General features: G+C 50.9%; 1 protein-coding gene across 1 annotated transcript in view; it reads right to left on the bottom strand.

Annotated features, from left to right (window-relative positions):
* LOC123756888 (beta-1,3-glucan-binding protein) overlaps window positions 1-2049 on the bottom strand; it is a 108554-nt gene extending 106505 nt beyond the window's left edge. The window contains 1 exon segment of the mRNA XM_045740294.2: window positions 1467-2049. Coding sequence (XP_045596250.2) covers window positions 1467-1481 — 15 coding nt within the window. The 5' untranslated portion in view covers window positions 1482-2049.
* Between the last annotated feature and the right edge of the window lie 13337 nt (window positions 2050-15386).

Genomic DNA, 15386 nt, shown 5'->3' on the forward strand with positions numbered 1-15386 from the left:
GGCCGCCTCTAATTATCAAATTCACAGAGAGATGGTGCACTAAGTCCCCAACAGCTTCCTCACACTTGTAGACAATTAGTCTTCACTCCAGCACCAACACAGGGGGCTATATTCCTCCTCCTCCTCCTTGCAGGAGATCAACACAGTACATCCACCTCTGATGACAGTTGCGACTCAAGTGAGGTCAAGCTGTCCTGGGCTTCATACCTTGTCAGCAAAATCTCGACATCTCATGTCAAGTCACTTATCTACAAATTTATCCTCTGCCCATGTTTTTAAACTTTTCATTAACACTTGCTACGTATTTAATATACATTCACATTCCTACATTTCCTTTGACCTCTCAATTGCGGCTAGTTTGCTGAATAACTCTCACAGAGATAGACTCGTTCTTCAGGCTATATGGGGTCATAACAGTGTTCATCAGGAGAGTCCTCCCTCCCAGAGTGTTCACCAGGAGAGTCCCCCCTCCTCCCAGAGTGTTCACTTAGAGAGTCCCCCTCCCAGAGTGTTCACTTGGAGAGTCCCCACTCCCAGTGTTCACCTAGAGAGTCCCTCCTCCCAGAGTGTTCACCAGGAGAGTCCCCCTCCCAGGGTGTTCACTTAGAGAGTCCCCCTCCCAGAGTGTTCACCAGGAGAGTCCCCCTCCCAGAGTGTTCACCAGGAGAGTCCCTCCTCCCAAAGTGTTCACCTAGAGAGTCCCTCCTCCCAGAGTGTTCACATGGAGAGTCCCCTCCCAGAGTGTTCACCAGGAGAATCTCCCCACAGAGTGTTCACCTGGAGAGTCCCCCTCCCAGAGTGTTCACCAGGAGAGTCCCCTCCCCCAGAGTATTCACCAGGAGAGTCCCCTCCCCGAGAGTATTCACCTGGAGAGTCCCCACCAGAGTGTTCACCAGGAGAGTCTCCCCCTAGAGTGTTCACCTGGAGAGTCCCCGTCAGAGTGTTCACCAGGAGAGTCCCCTCCCCCAGAGTATTCACCAGGAGAGTCCCCTCCCCGAGAGTATTCACCTGGAGAGTCCCCGCCAGAGTGTTCACCAGGAGAGTCTCCCCCTAGAGTGTTCACCTGGAGAGTCCCCGTCAGAGTGTTCACCTGGAGAGTCCCCGCCAGAGTGTTCACCTGGAGAGTCTCCCCCTAGAGTGTTCACCAGGAGAGTCCCCGCCAGTGTTCACCTGGAGTCTCCCCCAGAGTGTTCACCTGGAGAGTCCCCGCCAGTGTTCACCAGGAGAGTCTCCCCCTAGAGTGTTCACCTGGAGAGTCCCCGCCAGAGTGTTCACCTGGAGAGTCCCCGCCAGAGTGTTCACCAGGAGTCTCCCCCTAGAGTGTTCACCAGGAGAGTCCCCGCCAGAGTGTTCACCAGGAGAGTCCCCGCCAGAGTGTTCACCAGGAGAGTCCCCGCCAGTGTTCACCTGGAGAGTCCCCCTCACTTGAGGTCAACCACGTAAAGTCATGGCCTCAGAATGCTCACCTGATTATCCTTCATCTCCTTAAAGCTGATCAGGTTAGGCAGCAGCCGAGACTAAGGCAGGTAGAGGCGTGGGAGACCACCCGAGGAAGAGCGCTGCGTGGAAACACCTTACCTCTAGCCGCATCGGGCTCGCACTGACGCCGCGACGCGTCCAGCCTCGCCTGGGTCCTGCCTCGTCCAGCCTGGGTGTACTTTCCTCAACATCCTCATGTCGGACATAGACAAGGACACAACCTATAGCATTGTATCATCCTTTACAGATGACACGAAGATCTTCATGAGAGTAGACAACATAGAGGACACGGTAAACCTCCAGTCAGATGTAGATCTGGTCTTTCTATAGTCTACAGAAAATAATATGGTGTTTAACGAAGATAAGTTTCAGCTCATGCAGTACGGAAGTGTTCTGCAAGAAAAATGACAGGTTGGATTACAAGAACTTTTTACACTAGAAATGCTGTACCTATGATGATATTTTCCAAGACGCTAGTGTTCTCTAGAGTGGAGTACAGCTGCACAATGACAGCCCCTTTCAAAACTGGAGAAATTGCTGACCTGGAGAGCGTGCAGAGATCCTTTACTGCTAGAATCCACTCAGTAAAACATCTAAACAATTTGGAACGACTAAAGAGCCTAAATCTGTATTCCCTTGAGCGCATGCGGGAGAGATACATAATAATTTACACATGTAAAACAGTAGAGGGGCTGGTCCCAAACCTGCACACAGAAATAACATCACATGAGACCAGGAGGCATGGCAGGATATGCAGAATACTCCCCCCCCCCCGTTGAAGAGTAGAGGTGCAACAGGTACTCTGAGAGAGAACTCTATCAACATCAGAGCCCCGAGACTGTTCAACACGCTTAATTGGCCGACCAATGGCAGTGTTCAAGAAAGAACTGGATAAGCACCTCCAAAGGATACCTGATCAACCAGGCTGTGATTCGTACATCAGGCTGAGAGCAGCCGCGTCCAACAGAATGGTTGATCAGTCGAGCCACCAGGAGGCCTTGTCGAGGACCGGTCCGCGGGACGCTAAGCCTTGGAAGCACCTCAAGGTAACCTTCCTATGCCCAGGTGACGACCGGTCAACTCGCTCCTCTTGAAATGTACGCAGCATAATTTGTTAGGGTTGTGAGGTATAAATCCCTACCGGCCAAAATACGGTGTACTACTATCACAGCGGCTCGCAAAATTGGCGGGAAGAGCGATTCCTATTGGTGGGCCCTTCGTGGGCGCTTCGTGGGCCCTTCGTGGGCCCTTCGTGGGCGCTTCGTGGGGTGAGTTTCCCATAATATATCACATCGTTTATGTGACGATGTGACCACTGGAGCCAGGTGTGGGCGTCACTACTGCGCACCTTGTCATGGTCCAGCCTCACAAGGTATATTTATTAATTAATTTATTTATTTATTTATATACAAGAAGGCACATAGGGTTTGAGAGAATATATAGCATAGTATTTACAATCTTGTAAAGCCACTAGTACGCGCTGCGTTTTGGCCAGGTCCTTAATCTAACAGATAATTTTAAGTAGGTAAATTCTAGCAGAATTAATAAAATGATAACAAATACATTGCAAGAAAAAAATGAGATGAGAGAGATTAGTAAGTATATTAAAGCACATTGGTATATTATAGCTTTGATTGATTACACTGACAGCTTGATTGGTAATTTAAACAAGATTAATAGACACCATACAGCAGATTGATAGCACATATAAGAAGACAGCAATGATCACAATGGTAAAGATGTTCGGATTGGGTACATAAAGATTGGGAGATTGGGTAGCAATCCCAATCAGTGAATATATGATACAGTGCAATTTTAAAGCAAAAGGTAAAAAACTATGAAGATGAAATTAAGTACTTTTTAGTATTGTTTTTGATTGACGCAAAAGTTGGACAGCTTTTCAATTCACTAAGGAGTGAGTTCCATAGACTGGGTCCCTTTATTTGCATAGAGTGTTTACACAGATTAAGTTTAACTCTGGGGATATCAAAGAGATATTTATTTCTGGTGTGGTGATAATGGGTCCTATTACATCTGTCCAGGGAGAGTTTCAGACAAGGATTTGCATTTAAGAACAGGGTTTTGTAAATGTAATTGACACAAGAGAATTTGTGAAGTGAGATTATGTTTAGCATGTTAAGGGAGTTAAACAAGGGGGCTGAGTGTTGCCTGAAAGCAGAATTTGTTATTACGACCAACATGTAAGTGTTCCTAAACAACGGTACCTGTACGTAAGTGTATGTACACTGAGGAGCAGGGCATTCCTCTAGGTCTATATATACACACCTCTAGGTGTGTATGTAAGTGACACCCCCGTACATGTACATACGGGGGTGTCACTTACCGGGGCCAACAGAGGTTCAGCAAGCGGCGACTGGGGCTTCCTGTGGCGGGACTCCCAGTCAGACGGCCCACTCGGAGTCATCCGGCAGTGACATCACCAGCAAACTTCTAGCTAATATACCGGTTCTCTCCTTGCGTGTCGTGGTGTAATAGTCCTGGTGCTCCCTGCGCTGACATATCGGCCCCCTAAGGTGACGCAGCGGCCCCTGAGGTGACTCAACGGCCCCTGAGGTGACGCAACGACCCTTAAGGTGGCAACAACCCTTAAGGTGATGCAACGACCCCTAAGGTGACGCAACGACCCCTAAGATGGCGCAACGACCCCTAAGGTGACGCAACGACCCCTAAGGTGACGCAACGACCCCTAAGGTGACGCAACGACCCCTAAGGTGACGCAACGACCCCTAAGGTGACGCAACGACCCCTAAGGTGACGCAACGACCCCTAAGATGGCGCAACGACCCCTAAGGTGACGCAACGACCCCTAAGGTGACGCAACGACCCCTAAAGTGACGCAACGACCCCTAAGGTGACGCAACGACCCGTAAGGTGACGCAACGACCCGTAAGGTGACGCAACGACCCCTAAGGTGACGAAACGGCCCCTAAGGTGACGCAACGACCCCTAAGGTGACGCAACGACCCCTAAGGTGACGCAACGACCCCTAAGGTGACGCAACGGCCCCTAAGGTGACGCAACGACCCCTAAGGTGACGCAACGACCCCTAAGGTGACGCAACGGCCCCTAAGGTGACGCAACGACCCCTAAGGTGACACAACGACCCCTAAGGTGACGCAGCGACCCCTAAGGTGACGCAACGACCCCTAAGGTGACGCAACGACCCCTAAGGTGACGCAACGACCCCTGAGGTGACGCAGCGACCCCTAAGATGGCGCAACGACCCCTAAGGTGACGCAACGACCCCTAAGGTGACGGCGCGGCCCCTGAGGTGACTCAACGGCCCGTGAGATGACGCAATAGCCCCTGAGGTGACGCAACGAGACCCCGCTACTCAGTATTACTTAATGACAATTCTAGTCTTAAAGCTCCAGACTTACCTAACATTCCTCATAAATGTTCCTCTAATTTTGTAATAAAATTTATTTATTTTTTAGTAAATTTACTTTTCTTCACATACTGAATTACCGACCAGAATATCAAAGTAATAAACATTTCACTTAACGTTCACTTAACACTAGACGGAGCCACAATAAACATATTGCCATGACAGTTTAGTCCTGAAAGCTGAGGACGTTACCAGCTATAACATTGTTCTCTGGATGCTGACCAATATTTACGGCAAGGTACAGTAATAATGTGACAGATAACGTCGAACGTCGACAGTCTAAAGCCAGCGAAGTTAAGAGATTTAATGAAAATATATTTGTGGCTGTATGGCCCATTATGGCACCTCTCTGGCCCTCTCCTGGCACCTCTGTGGCCCATTATGGCACCTCTCTGGCCCTCTCCTGGCACCTCTCTGGCCCTCTCCTGGCACCTCTCTGGCCCTCTCCTGGCACCTCTCTGGCCCTCTCCTGGCACCTCTCTGGCTCTTTCCTGGCACCTCTCTGGCCCTCTCCTGGCACCTCTCTGGCCCTCTCCTGGCACCTCTCTGGCCCTCTCCTGGCACCTCTCTGGCCCTCTCCTGGCACCTCTCTGGCCCTCTCCTGGCACCTCTCTGGCCCTCTCCTGGCACCTCTCTGGCTCTTTCCTGGCACCTCTCTGGCCCTCTCCTGGCACCTCTCTGGCCCTCTCCTGGCACCTCTCTGGCCCTCTCCTGGCACCTCTCTGGCTCTCTCCTGGCACCTCTCTGGCCCTCTCCTGGCACCTCTCTGGCCCTCTCCTGACACCTCTCTGGCCCTCTCCTCACAGCTCTCTGGCCCTCTCCTGGCACCTCCCTGGTCCTCTCCTGACAGCTCTCTGGCTCTCCTGACACCTCTCTGGTCCTCTCCTGACACCTCCCTGGTCCTCTCCTGACACCTCTCTGGTCCTCTCCTGACACCTCTCCTGACGCCTCTCCTGACACCTCATCTGACACCTCTCTGGTCCTCTCCTGACACCTCTCCTGACGCCTCTCCTGACACCTCATCTGACACCTCTCTGGTCCTCTCCAGACACCTCTCTCGTCCTCTCCTGACACCTCTCTGGTTCTCTACTGACACCTCTCTTGCCCTCACCTGGCACCTCTCTGGTCCTCTCCTGACACCTCTCCTAACACCTCTCAGGCCCTCTCCTGACACATCTAATGCCACCTCTCCTTGCACCTCTCTTGACACCTTTCTGACACCTCTCCTGCCACCTCTCTGACTCTCTCCTGACACCTCATTTCTCACCTCTCTGGTCCTCTCCTGACACCTCTCTGGTCCTCTCCTTGTAACAAGAGAGCAGTACATAGTGGTACAACATGAACATCATAACAGCATGAACAAGCCACGTGGAGGATGAACAAACCAGAGGCGCCAGTCAGGCGGCGGCAGACAATGTAAAAGTTACACCTCAGTACCAGTTAACCAGGAGGACAGGTCAGCGGTTACCAAGTCACGAAGAGGTCAGAGTTGATGCCGTCATGATAATCTTCAGGGATTAACCCCTAAACATCAAATGCTAAACCCTCATGTTCAGCTGAGGAGCAGATCATGGAAGGGACAGAAGAGTGGGTGCAGCCCAGGAGGACGGTGTAATTGGATTCAGGGAGGGAACATTAACTCCAGGAAAACTGTGGAACATTATACGAGTAAGTACGGCTCTCTTGTACTAAAGCACCTCATTCAGTACTCTTGGCCTCTAGTAGGGAATATAGTTAGGGAGTGTCTTAGTTAATTATTTCAAATAAAGTCATATATTGTCAAGTGTTATTAAATGTGTATTAATGGTTCCTTGTCTTAGTGATATTGGGCCTACCGTCCCCTTTGCCCTAGTGACCTAGTGTCCGTAATTATCCAGTACTCCTCCCCCCGTCCGTCCCGTGTTGAGGTGTTAGTATTGGGTGTGTCCCGCCTTATTCTTGTGTACACTATAGTTCCCAAGTGGTCAGGATTATTCGAGTGTCAGGCCAGGATCCTTGTACCGTTCAATTGTCCCCTACACCTGTCCTGGTAGGTTATTCCATCTGCAAGACCTACGAATCTCACTCCGGTCCCCTGTCCGGTAACTCAGGGTGGTGGCAGCGTCACTCGGTAACTCACACGATAGGCTGTGACTACGATTATCTCTATCTTTCTGTCTCACTCTCCCTCGCCCTCACTCGCTCTCGTTCTCCCTCCCTTGCTCTCGTTCTCGCTCTGCCTCACTCTCCCTCACTCTCTCTCTCTCCCTCTCTCTCTCCTCTGTTTACTGGTTTACGTCTTCGTATGACGGCCCGAGTGTTAACATCTTACATGATCGGTATAGCATCTGTTATTGCCATAGGAAGAGTGGAGATTGCACGGTTAGCTCAGTGGTAGTAGCGGGGTGCGCGGTAGAGATATTACAAGGCGAGTTATTACATCCTGACACCTCTCCTGACACATGTCTCGTCCTCTCCTGACACCTCTCTGGCCCTCTCCTGACACCTCCCTGGTCCTCTCCTGATACCTCTCTGGTCCACTCCTGACACCTCTCCTGACATCTCTCTGGCCCTCACCTGGCACCTCTCTGGTCCTCTCCTGACACCTCTCAGGCCCTCTCCTGACACCTCTCTTGACACCTCTCCTGCCACCTCTCCTTGCACCTCTCCTGACACCTCTCTGGTCCTCTCCTGGCACCTCTCTTGACACCTCTCTTGACACCTCTACTGACACGTCATCTTGGGGAAATAATCGGCTGAAGGACATGCAAAATGGTTCATCTGCAAATGGGGCAGTTTCTCATGGATACGAGACAACTACCGCACGTTACTAATGTCTGCAGGGCGGCAGTATGACACTCTATGTATTATTAAAGCACACCTTACACAAAATATCATCGACCCAAAAAGTTGGCGTAGAAGTGTTCATCACGGTTTCGACATGGGATGCCGCATCAAAGTCTGTGGCCTCTTCGTCAGTTTCGACAGCAGGTCCAGAAGCGTCTGCATCCATTTCATTAGCGACAATAGTCGTCCAGTATACTTCTTAGAGTACAAAAATAGTCAAAGGGAATCTTTCAACACTGTTCTTAACTAAAATTTTGTGTCGTTAAGTAAGAAAAAATAGTCAAGGACACTCTTCACTCTTCCTGTGTTCACTCACAGGATGAGAGGCATTGCCCAATACTGTCACTATGATGGGGTGTTCACTCACAGGATGAGAGGCATTGCCCAATACTGTCACTATGATGGGGTGTTCACTCACAGGATGAATGACGCTGCCCAATACTGCCACTAAGGCGGTGTGTTCACTCATAGTATAAGTGGCGCTGCCAAATACTTTCACTATGGTGGCGAGTCCACTCACAGGATGAGTGACGCTGCCCAATACTGTCACTATGGACAGGTATTCACTCACAGGATGAGTGGCGCTGCCCAGTACTGTCACTATGATGGGGTGTTCACTCACAGGATGAATGACGTTGCCCAATACTGTCACTATGGCAGGGTGTTCACTCACAGGATGAGTGACGCTGCCCAATTTTGCCACTAAGGCTGTGTGTTCACTCACAGGATGAGTGGCGCTGCCCAATACTTCACGATATTAGTATGTTCACTCAGAGGATGAGTGACGCTGCCAAATATTGTCACTATGGCGGGGTATTCACTTACAGGATGAGTTGCGCTGCTCAATACTGTCACTATGTCGGGGTGTTCACTCAAAGGATGAGTTGCGCGGCCCAAAACTGTCCCTATGGCGGGTTGTTCACTCTTCGGATGAGTGGCACTGCCCAATATTGTCACTATGACAGTTTGTTTACTCACAGGATGAGTGGCGCTGCCCAATACTCTCACTATAGTGGTGTGTTCACTCACAGGATGAGTGGCGCTGCCCAAAACTGTTACTATAGCGGTGTGTTCACTCACAGGATGAGTTGCGCTGCCCAAAACTGTCACTATGGAGGTGTGTTCACTCACAGGATGAGTGGCGCTGCCCAGTACAGCAATATAGCGGTGTGTTCACTCACAGGATGAGTGGCGCTGCCCAGTTCTTTCACTATGGTGGTGTGTTCACTCACAGGATGAGTGACGCGGCCCAATACTGCCACTATGACATGGTGTTCACTCACAGGAAAAGAGGCGCTGCCCAATACTCTCACTATAACGGGGTGCTCATTCACAGGATGAGTGGCGCTCCCCAATACTAGCACTATACTGGTGTGTTCACTCAAAGGATGAGTGGCTCTCTCCAAAACTTTCACTATGGCGGTGTGTTCACTCACAGGATGAGTATTGCTGCCCAATACAATCACTATGGCGGTGTGTCCACTCACAGGATGAGTGACTCAGACCAATACTGTCACTGTAGCGGGGTGTTCACTCACAGGATGAGTGACTCACACGAATACTGTGGCTATAGCGGGCTGTTCACTCACAGGATGAGTGGCGCTGCCCAATACTGTGACTATGGTGATGTGTCCACTCACAGGATGAGTGGCGCTTCCCAATACTGTCACAATGGCGGTGTGTCCACTCAGAAGAGAAGTGGCGCTGCCCAATACTGGCACTATGACGGGGTGTTCACTCACAGGATGAGGGACGCTTTCCAATACTGTCACTGTGGCGGTGTGCTCACTCACAGGATGAGTGGCGCTGCCAGATACTTTCACTATGGCGGGGTTTTCACTCACAGGATGAATGACGCTGCCCAATACTGCCACTAAGGCAGTGTGTTCACTCATAGGATAAGTGGCCCTGCCAAATACTTTCACTATGGTGGCGAGTCCACTCACAGGATGAGTGACGCTGCCCAATACTGTCACTATGGACAGGTGTTCACTCACAGGATGAGTGGCGCTGCCCAGTACTGTCACTATGGTGGGGTGTTCACTCACAGGATGAGTGACGTTGCCCAATACGTTCACTATGGCAGGGTGTTCACTCACAGGATGAGTGACGCTGCCCAATTTTGCCACTAAGGCTGTGTGTTCACTCACAGGATGAGTGGCGCTGCCCAATACTTCACGATAATGGTGTGTTCACTCAGAGGATGAGTGACGCTGCCAAATATTGTCACTATGGCGGGGTATTCACTTATAGGATGAGTTGCGCTGCTCAATACTGTCACTATGTCGGGGTGTTCACTCAAAGGATGAGTTGCGCGGCCCAATGCTGTCCCTATGGCGGGTTGTTCACTCTTCGGATGAGTGGCACTGCCCAATATTGTCACTATGACAGTTTGTTTACTCACAGGATGAGTGGCGCTGCCCAATACTCTCACTATAGTGGTGTGTTCACTCACAGGATGAGTGGCGCTGCCCAAAACTGTCACTATAGCGGTGTGTTCACTCACAGGATGAGTTGCGCTGCCCAAAACTGTCACTATGGAGGTGTGTTCACTCACAGGATGAGTGGCGCTGCCCAGTACAGCAATATGGCGGTGTGTTCACTCACAGGATGAGTGGCACTGCCCAGTTCTTTCTTTATGGTGGTGTGTTCACTCACAGGATGAGTGACGCGGCCCAATACTGCCACTATGGCGGTATGTTCACTCACAGGATGAGTGGCACTGCCCAATACTGACACTATGGCGATGTCCATTCACAGGATGATTGGCGCTGCGTGCCCAATACTGTCACTATGGTTGTGTTTCCACTCACAGGATGAGTGGCGCTGCCCAATACTGTCACTATGGCAGTGTGTTCACTCACAGGTTAAGTGGCACTTCCAATACTGTCACTATGGCGGTGTGTCCCCTCACAGGATGAGTGGCGCTGCGCAATACTGTCACAATTGGCGGTGTGTTCACTCACAGGATGAGTGGCGCTGCCCATTACTGTCACTATAGCAGGGTGTTCACTCATAGGATGAGTGGCGCTGCCCAATACTGTCACTATGGCGTGGTGTTCACTCACATGATGAGTGACGCTGCTCAATACTCTCACTATGGCGGCGTGTTCACTAACCGGATGAGAGGCGCTGCAAAATACTGTCACTATGACGGAGTGTTTGCTCACAGGATGAGTAACGATGTCCAATACTGGCACTATGGCGGTGTGATAACTCCCAGGATAAGTCGCGCAGCCAAATACTGTCACTATGACGGGGTGTTCACTCACAGGATGAGTGGCGCTGCCCAATACTGTCACTATGACGGGGTGTTCACTCACAGGATGAGGGACGCTTTCCAATACTGCCACTATTGCGGTGTGTTCACTCACAGGATGAGTGGCGCTGCCCAATACTTTCACTATGGCGGGGTGTCCACTCACAGGATGAGTGGTGCTGCCCAATACTTTCACTATGGTGGTGTGTCCACTCACAGGAGAGTGACGCTGCCCAATACTGTCACTATGGTGGGGTGTTCACTCACTGGATGAGTGGCGCTGCCCAGTACTGTTACTATGGTGGGGTGTTCACTCACAGGATGAGTGACGTTGCCCAATACTTTCACTATGGCAGGGTGTTCACTCACAGGATGAGTGATGCTGCCCAATATTGCCACAATTGCTGCGTGTTCACTCACAGGATGAGTGGCGCTGTCCAATACTTCACGATAATGGTGGGTTCACTCACAGGATGAGTGGCGCTACACAATACTGTCACTATGGTGGGGTGTTCGCTCACAGGATGAGTGGCGCTGCCCAATACTTTCACTATAGCGATGTGTTCACTCTTCAGATCAGTGGCGCTGCTCAATATTGTCACTATGGCAGTTTGTTTACTCACAGAATGAGTGGCGCTGCCCAATACTGTCACTATGACGGGGTGTTCACCCACAGGATGAGTGACGCTGTCCAATAATGGCACTATAGCGGTGTGTTCGCTCACAGGATGAGTGGCGCTGCCCAATACTCTCACTATGACAGGGTGTTCACTCCCTGGATAATTGGCGCAGCCCAATACTGTCACTATAACGGTATGTTCACTCACAGGATGAGAGGCGGTGCTCAATACTGTCACTATGACGGTGTGTTCACTCACAGGATGAGTGGCTCTTCCCAATACTTTCACTATAGCGATGTGTCCACTCACAGGATGAGTGACGCTGCCCAATACTGTCACTCTGGCAGTGTGTGTCCAACCACAGGATGAGTGACGCTGCCCAATACTGTCACTATAGCGGGGTGTTCACTCACAGGATGAGTGACGTTGCCCAATACTGTCACTATGGTGGGGTGTTCACTCACAGGATGAGTGACGCTGCCCAATATTGTCACTATGGCGGTGTGTTCACTCACAGGATGAGTGACGCTACCGAATGCTGTCATTATGGCGGGGTGTTAACTCACAGGATGAGTGGCACTGCCCAATATTTTCACTATAGCGGTGTGTTCACTCACAGGACGAGTGGCGCTGCCCAGTACTGTCACTATGGCAGTGTATTCACAATCAGGATGAGTGGCGCTGCCCAGTACTGTCACAATGGCGGTGTGATCACTCACAGGATGAGTGGCTCTGCCCAGTACTGTCACTATGACGGTGTGCTCACTCACATTATGAGTGGCGCTGCCCAATACTCTCACTATAGCGTGGTGTTCACTCACAAGTTGAGAGGCGCTGCTTAATACTGTCACTATGGCGGTGTGTTCACTCACAGGATGAGTGGCGCTGCCAAATACTATCACTATGGCGGTGTGTCCACTCACAGGATGAGTGATGCTGCCCAATACTGTCACTATAGCAGGGTGTCCACTCACAGGATGAGTGACGGTGCCCAATACGGTCACTATGGCGGGGGTTCATTCACAGAAGGCGTAACGCTGCCCAATACTGTCACTATGGCGGGATGATCACTGACACGATGAGTGGCGCAGCCCAATACAGTCACTATGACGGGGTGTTCACTCACAGGATGAGTGGCGCTGCCCAAAACTGTCACTATGGAGGTGTGTTCACTCACAGGATGAGTGGCGCTGCCCAGTACAGCAATATGGCGGTGTGTTCACTCACAGGATGAGTGGCACTGCCCAGTTCTTTCTTTATGGTGGTGTGTTCACTCACAGGATGAGTGACGCGGCCCAATACTGCCACTATGACAGGGTGTTCACTCACAGGAAAAGAGGCGCTGCCCAATACTCTCACTATGACGGGGTGCTCATTCACAGGATGAGTGGCGCTCCCCAATACTAGCACTATGCTGGTGTGTTCACTCAAAGGATGAATGGCTCTCTCCAAAACTTTCACTATGGCGGTGTGTTCACTCACAGGATGAGTGATGCTGCCCAATACAGTCACTATGGCGGTGTGTCCACTCACAGGATGAGTGACTCAGACCAATACTCTCACTGTAGCGGGGTGTTCACTCACAGGATGAGTGACTCAGACCAATACTGTCGCTATAGCGGGGTGTTCACTCACAGGATGAGTGGCGCTGCCCAATACTGTGACTATGGTGATGTGTTCACTCACAGGATGAGTGGCGCTTCCCAATACTGTCACAATGGCGGTGTGTCCACTCAGAAGAGAAGTGGCGCTGCCCAATACTGTCACTATGGCGGTATGTTCACTCACAGGATGAGTGGCACTGCCCAATACTGACACTATGGCGATGTCCATTCACAGGATGATTGGTGCTGCGTGCCCAATACTGTCACTATGGTTGTGTTTCCACTTACAGGATGAGTGGCGCTGCCCAATACTGTCACTATGGCAGTGTGTTCACTCACAGGTTAAGTGGCACTTCCAATACTGTCACTATGGCGGTGTGTCCCCTCACAGGATGAGTGGCGCTGCGGAATACTGTCACTATTGTGGTGTGTTCACTCACAGGTTGAGTGGCGTTGCCCAATACTGTCACAATTGGCGGTGTGTTCACTCACAGGATGAGTGGCGCTGCCCATTACTGTCACTATAGCAGGGTGTTCACTCATAGGATGAGTGGCGCTGCCCAATACTGTCACTATGGCGTGGTGTTCACTCACATGATGAGTGACGCTGCTCAATACTCTCACTATGGCGGTGTGTTCACTAACCGGATGAGAGGCGCTGCAAAATACTGTCACTATGACGGAGTGCTTGCTCACAGGATGAGTAACGATGTCCAATACTGGCACTATGGCGGTGTGATAACTCCCAGGATAAGTCGCGCAGCCAAATACTGTCACTATGACGGGGTGTTCACTCACAGGATGAGTGGCGCTGCCCAATACTGTCACTATGACGGGGTGTTCACTCACAGGATGAGGGACGCTTTCCAATACTGCCACTATTGCGGTGTGTTCACTCACAGGATGAGTGGCGCTGCCCAATACTTTCACTATGGCGGGGTGTCCACTCACAGGATGAGTGGTGCTGCCCAATACTTTCACTATGGTGGTGTGTCCACTCACAGGAGAGTGACGCTGCCCAATACTGTCACTATGGTGGGGTGTTCACTCACTGGATGAGTGGCGCTGCCCAGTACTGTTACTATGGTGGGGTGTTCACTCACAGGATGAGTGACGTTGCCCAATACTTTCACTATGGCAGGGTGTTCACTCACAGGATGAGTGATGCTGCCCAATATTGCCACAATTGCTGTGTGTTCACTCACAGGATGAGTGGCGCTGTCCAATACTTCACGATAATGGTGGGTTCACTCACAGGATGAGTGGCGCTACACAATACTGTCACTATGGTGGGGTGTTCGCTCACAGGATGAGTGGCGCTGCCCAATACTTTCACTATAGCGATGTGTTCACTCTTCAGATCAGTGGCGCTGCTCAATATTGTCACTATGGCAGTTTGTTTACTCACAGAATGAGTGGCGCTGCCCAATACTGTCACTATGACGGGGTGTTCACCCACAGGATGAGTGACGCTGTCCAATAATGGCACTATAGCGGTGTGTTCGCTCACAGGATGAGTGGCGCTGCCCAATACTCTCACTATGACAGGGTGTTCACTCCCTGGATAATTGGCGCAGCCCAATACTGTCACTATAACGGTATGTTCACTCACAGGATGAGAGGCGGTGCTCAATACTGTCACTATGACGGTGTGTTCACTCACAGGATGAGTGGCTCTTCCCAATACTTTCACTATAGCGATGTGTCCACTCACAGGATGTGTGACGCTGCCCAATACTGTCACTCTGGCAGTGTGTGTCCAACCACAGGATGAGTGACGCTGCCCAATACTGTCACTATAGCGGGGTGTTCACTCACAGGATGAGTGACGTTGCCCAATACTGTCACTATGGTGGGGTGTTCACTCACAGGATGAGTGACGCTGCCCAATATTGCCACTATGGCGGTGTGTTTACTCACAGGATGAGTGACGCTACCCAATATTGCCACTATGGTGTTGTGTTGATTCACAGGATGAGTGGCGCTGCCTAATACTTCACTATAGTGGAGTGTCCACTCATGGGATGAGTTACGCTGCCAAATATTTTCACTATGGCGTGGTGTTCACTTACATAATGAGTGGCGCTGCCCAATACTCTCACTATGGCGGGGGATTCACTCACCGGATGAGTGGCCTGCCCAATATTGCCACTATTGCGGTGGGTTCACTCACAGGATGAGTGGCGCTA

The sequence above is a fragment of the Procambarus clarkii genome, chromosome 26 (genome assembly GCF_040958095.1).
Source record: "Procambarus clarkii isolate CNS0578487 chromosome 26, FALCON_Pclarkii_2.0, whole genome shotgun sequence".
Taxonomy (NCBI): domain Eukaryota; kingdom Metazoa; phylum Arthropoda; class Malacostraca; order Decapoda; family Cambaridae; genus Procambarus; species Procambarus clarkii.